A 5674-nucleotide genomic window follows, 5' to 3' on the forward strand; every position below is an offset into this window, starting at 1 on the left:
CATATAACCTGCCTAATTTTTTCACGAAGTAAACGTTTTGGTAAATTGATAGTATTAGTCGCCATGTTGAGGTTAGAATGGATAACGAAATCTGTAATTTCTTAATTTTTTCCTGTTTTTGGTACAAAACACACCAGAGCCAGATGCATTAGCATGTGTGTTTTAATCGTGGAAAAGGAAATTTTATTCTATGCGATTAATACGAAGTATTTTGTATCCAACAAAAATGGTATTTTTGTCGATAAAACAGACGGCTTTAGCATCCTCTTAAGGCATTATACATATATATAATAATTGTCAGCAATTATCTACGGCTGTCGGCATAATTATTGCTGTTTTTACCGACTGTACGCAAATATCGAGTATCGAAAATATTTTCGATATTTTTGTAAATCGCGAAAATTTAAATTTTAGAACGGTGTATACAGATCACACTCAATTAAAGAATTGACTGATTTCGAAGAAACTCTTGAGACTTTAAAACGATTATATTGAAGCAAACTTCGAATCTTTACTGTATGCCGCGTATACTATGGTCAATCTCTCTCCTATAGGAATAATAAGTTTGTTTTTGTATTGTTGCATTGAATTGCGCAGCACTAGAAATTTTCTTCTCGCTTCCGCCACACTTCCAATGTTTACATCTCTGCGTCATCGACACCTATTTCACTTTAAGTACAGAAAGTGTAACACTAGTTCAGCCACAAAAAAAATAGACCTAGCGTGCATGTGTACGTGCACACCGTCACTAATGTCATAACGTGTCCCATAATTGGTCATATGGCCGCGCAGTTGTGTGCAGTTGTGCGAGATGATGTGTTTGACAAATGTTGACGAACGGGTCAGAGCTACGTTTTGTTATTGCGTCTTTGACAAGACGGGAATTTATCAGTGATAAAAGAGTGAAATAAAGTTAAAGGTTGTACGTTAAAAGTTGCTTCGGTACGTGTGACACTGTTGGACTGAATTAAATAACCAAAAAGCCAATGTAATGTATATATATATGCGTGCGCTATATAACCTTGCAAGAAGGTTGAAGGCGCTATAATCCACCAGCCGGTGGAGTAGAAGGAAAAAAAAAGTATACATATATGTATGCAGCTTTGGTCATACGTAATAATATAACGTGATATGAAAACGTTCACGCACAAATTGACACAAACGTGTCTACATTTAACAAAAAATAAAAATAAATAAATTAAAAAAACAATTATTGAGAAACAATATTTGTTTATAATAGTTTTAATGTCATCATTAGTCCAGCTCCCCTTTGGCTTTTTTATTATCGCCTTTCCGCGAAAAATTCCCGCAATCAAGGATAGGCTTTATATTTATGACCAAGGCTATATAATAACGAAGTATTATATTGAGATATAAGAATAGTGTATCTCAACATGTGTAAAATGTTTAGGCAGATTATTATAGGCTGAATCAACAACATCTATAACGTGCTCTTTGCATCTTGTTTCTTGTTTTTTACCACTTTTTGCCTCTTATATCCTGATCCTTCATTTTCGCCCGGGATAAATGTTGACGCGCGAACTTCGGAAGAGACAGGAAACACACATGATAAGAAACACGATTGTCAATAAAACGGTCGCAAGGAGGGAAGAAGGCAAGAGGTGAAAAGCTAGAAAGCAGGAAGCAAAAAGAGCACATTGTAGATCCAGCCGAATTTGTATACACGCGCGATAATAAGTAACAAAAGCAATGGCTCGGGTAAATATAATGTTTAGTTTAACCCAATATCGTTTATGGCGAAAAAGGAGAACGATCTTTGCCTGCCCTTTATGCCAATCGAAACCGGGAAACCTAAGAATAATTTTATCTCGCGTACGTGCGCTTATCTTCTAGCTTATCCTTAATTCAATATTCTGTAGTTTATCAGGAGTTGCAATATGTATCACATCTAGTTTATCACTGTTTCAATATCGATACCAAGTTCAATATCAATAACATATCATAGTATTCCACGGTAAGTAAATCACGGAAGTGGACGTCTACTGAATTCATTCGATATCTTTTCTAGCAAAATCAACGGAGATGCAAAACACTTTGAGATTGGTTGCCTGTTTATTATTGCTTCTTGATGCCGCGAGGGCTGTGGCTTCATCCTCGTCGTCCCCGTCGCCGTTCTCTCCGATCGTCGTCCACGCGGAATACTTACACAAATATCAAGAAACCACAAATGCCACAGTTGAATATGTGTTTTTGTATCCTGCCAGCAATGTAAGTCTCGAAGCTAAAGGCATTTTCCAGCAAAAGACAGAGTTGACGCACAGTTCCATTCTTGTTTAATATTGGCATGCAACGAGAATGAAATGATTCACCGTATTGCACTGTGTCATCTGTGTGTCTCTTGCTGGAAAACGCTTTAATTCATTCATAAATACATTTTCTACTTATTATTGTGGCTAAAGCTTATATATCGCGGCATTGCTGCAATAGTGTCATATCTCGAAAAGTACACGCCAATATCCATCTTTTCCAATGAATAATTCAAAATTGTTTTTGTTTTCATTTTTTTCGAGATATGACACTATTGCAGCAATGCCGCGATATTTATAATATATTTGCAGGTATCTATGGGAACAGCGAGAATTAAGATAGAAAGCAACGCGACCCATAGTTTGCCGCTGATAATAGTAGTGCGTCAAACAACTGGTATTCTGTCCTGGCAGATACCTCTGCTTGTCAACAGCGCGGATTTAGATACTGTGATATACAATAAAACTAGTCGTACTCTGTGCTCCAACAAGTATTACCGATACGCACAAGATGATGAGGAGTATGTTATCGTCGGTATCTCCACGGCCAGTCGTGAGAATATCTTCTTTGAGATCAGCGTGGTGGAAGTTACAGACTTTTATTTAAGGTACATATTGCACGAGGATCGCAGGACCGTCAAAGAAACGAAGCCGAAAATATGGCTCGCTCATAAGTTTTCCCATTTGATTCTCTTTCTAGTTCCGAAAAAGAAGTGGAGGTGCAGATTTCTCCATCCGAACCTATATATTATGGCTACATCTTCTCGAAACAATCTCAGCCAGAGGAGAACTCGTCAGTCATCGTTCGCGTCGAATCGGATAACGACGTCTGCATGACCGTCTCCGTGCAAAATACATCGGTGAGTCGCAATGGTATATAGAGAGGCCTCGATAGAATCAATTAATACTTATGAATCTATACCTTTCAGTGTCCTGTATTTGATTTGGAACGAAACATCGAGTTCTCTGGGCACTGGCAGACTGTGAGCAGAAAAGGAGGTATTACAGTACCGGTGAGCTATACTATAATAACCTTTCTGAGAATGACTGATGTATTTTATATGTATATGTAAAACTGCGATGTATACATATATAAAATGACACAAAGAAATTAATAGCAATATTATTAGTCACCAAAATCTAGCCTCGATTGCAAAAAGCTTTTCTCTATTTAATTATGTTATCCATTTAGCGATAATAACTTATATTATCTAATAACTTATTGCAAAAAAATTAAAATTAAGTTTTGCAGACTTTTGATGATTGATAGAATAATGTTTACTTAACTCGTTCATGATAATAACTCAAAAATCACGTTTTTTTATTTAGCTGTATTATTTTTAAAGGATGCAACACGATGTAACATGAAATTATTATAATATACTATTATAATACAACAGTATTATAATTATTATTGTTAGAATATATATAAAATTGTTATAATACTTGTTTGAGTACCGGCAAGCTATAACTATAATAATTTTTCCGAGGATGATTGATGTATTTTATATGTATATGTATACTTATCACAGATTTGCTTCAAAAATGACATAACTGAAAGAAATTAATAGAAATATTATTAGACACCAAAATCTAGCCTCGATTGCGAAAAGCTTTTCTCTATTTAATTATGTTATCCACTTAGCGATCTAATTCAACTTATTATTGCACAAAAATTAAAATTAAGTTTTCCAGACTTTTGATGATTGATAGAATAATGTTTACTTAATTCGTTCATGATAATAACTCAAAAATCACGTTTTTAAAAGTTGTATTACTTTTAAAGGATGCAACATGATGTAATATAAAATTGTTGTAATACACTATTATAATACAACAGTATTGTTGTTACAATATATTATAAAACTGTTATAATATTTCAGAGAGAGGCTTATCCGTTAGGGTTCTTCGTTGTACTTGTCGTCAAAGGGGAGGACACCGACTGCAATGGGTTATCCAGTAGTAATCCTCTTCGTACCAAAAACGTTACATTAATCGTAAGCCCAACTATCACCAAGCGGGACTACGTCGTTGCGTCGGCATTAGCGGCGGCAATTGTACTAGGTTTTTGCGTCTGCTATATAACGGCCGAAATAGTGTTCAGTATCAGAGAGAGCAAGAGACTCGCGACGCAAGAGCCGATAAACGAACAAAGCCAAGATGTTAACGAACACATGCCGAGTCCATCGATGGTGGAAGAGGTAATACTAATAGTAATATAATTCAAATATACTTCAGGGTGAGGCATATAAAGTGTGACAGTTAGGTATTTTAAAAATTAAGAAAGATACGAAAAAATTTCGGAGTTTCAAGGCGAACGTATGATTAATGCTAATCAAATAAATGCTGAAATAACAAGAAAAAGGTGTCTCATCCTGTATGTCATGCGTTCTGTTTTTTTTTTTTTAAGTACGTTTACGATTCAATGTCAATGTAATAATATTGCAATATTTCGTCCCAGAAGAGGTCCCCGAATCAGTGGAATTCTATTGAAGAAGATTCATCCCTGGACGAGGACGACATAGATCTAATGGAGGACGCTCTCTCCGACAAGGACGTGATACGTACGAAGGTCATCCTCTCGGTCTGCGATCTCGCGCGCAAGGAGCCGAGGATACTGCGACATAAGTCCCGTTTATATTTATATTACCTGGCGACCGTCGCGATATTCTACACGCTGCCGGTCGTACAGCTGGCGGTGACGTATCAGCGCGTGCTGCACACGACCGGGAATCAGGACATGTGCTACTACAACTTCCTGTGCGCCCATCCGCTGGGCCTGGTGTCCGACTTCAATCACGTGTTCTCGAATTTCGGATATGTCATGCTGGGCCTGCTGTTCATATTTCTGACTTACTCACGGGAGCGGAACGAGCCGGACAAGGAGAAAATCAAGTGCTACGGCATACCGCAGCATTACGGCCTGTTCTACGCAATGGGCACCGCGCTAATAATGGAAGGTATACTGTCGGCGAGCTACCACGTGTGCCCTAGCCGTAGCAATTTTCAATTTGGTAAGTATAGCATTGAATGCAAAGTACTCTGATCCCTCGATTTACGCGGAGTATTCGTTTCACGTGGTTTTTTTTCCGCGGTTGAGAATCACGTAAATGGAGCCTGCCAGTAAAAAAAAGATACGTACGAAAAAAGCCCGTTATAAATATATTTATTTCACATATTTGCACAAAACCAATAATAATGAAAGTAAAACGATACGTCTGTTACTTTTTACTTACTTCGAATATTCGAAGCTTCGAAATTTCGAAAAATACATTCGTGCAAATTTAATTAAAAAATTAATAATTTTTATTAATTTTACGATTTTAAATTTTCTGTTTTTAAGATTGTTTTATGCTGAGGAAGATTTAATGACGTCGAAACAATTATATTAATTTATTATATTTTTG

At 36.6% G+C, this 5674-nt stretch overlaps 1 protein-coding gene across 6 annotated transcripts in view; it reads left to right on the forward strand.

Moving 5' to 3' along the window:
* Window positions 1–569: 569 nt before the first annotated feature.
* The window catches only part of LOC105458451 (SID1 transmembrane family member 1-like), a 7794-nt gene continuing 2689 nt past the window's right edge, over window positions 570–5674 (forward strand). Inside the window, exons 1-7 of one of the 6 annotated variants that reach the window (XM_011703764.1) lie at window positions 570–988; window positions 2030–2229; window positions 2580–2875; window positions 2968–3127; window positions 3197–3280; window positions 4151–4468; window positions 4729–5281. In XM_011703764.1, coding sequence (XP_011702066.1) covers window positions 2044–2229; window positions 2580–2875; window positions 2968–3127; window positions 3197–3280; window positions 4151–4468; window positions 4729–5281 — 1597 coding nt within the window. In that variant the 5' untranslated portion in view covers window positions 570–988; window positions 2030–2043. The other 5 variants (XM_011703763.1, XM_011703758.1, XM_011703759.1 and 2 more) reach the window with 5 other exon arrangements.

Source organism: Wasmannia auropunctata, unplaced genomic scaffold (genome assembly GCF_000956235.1).
Source record: "Wasmannia auropunctata unplaced genomic scaffold, wasmannia.A_1.0 LD334521.1, whole genome shotgun sequence".
NCBI lineage: Eukaryota > Metazoa > Arthropoda > Insecta > Hymenoptera > Formicidae > Wasmannia > Wasmannia auropunctata.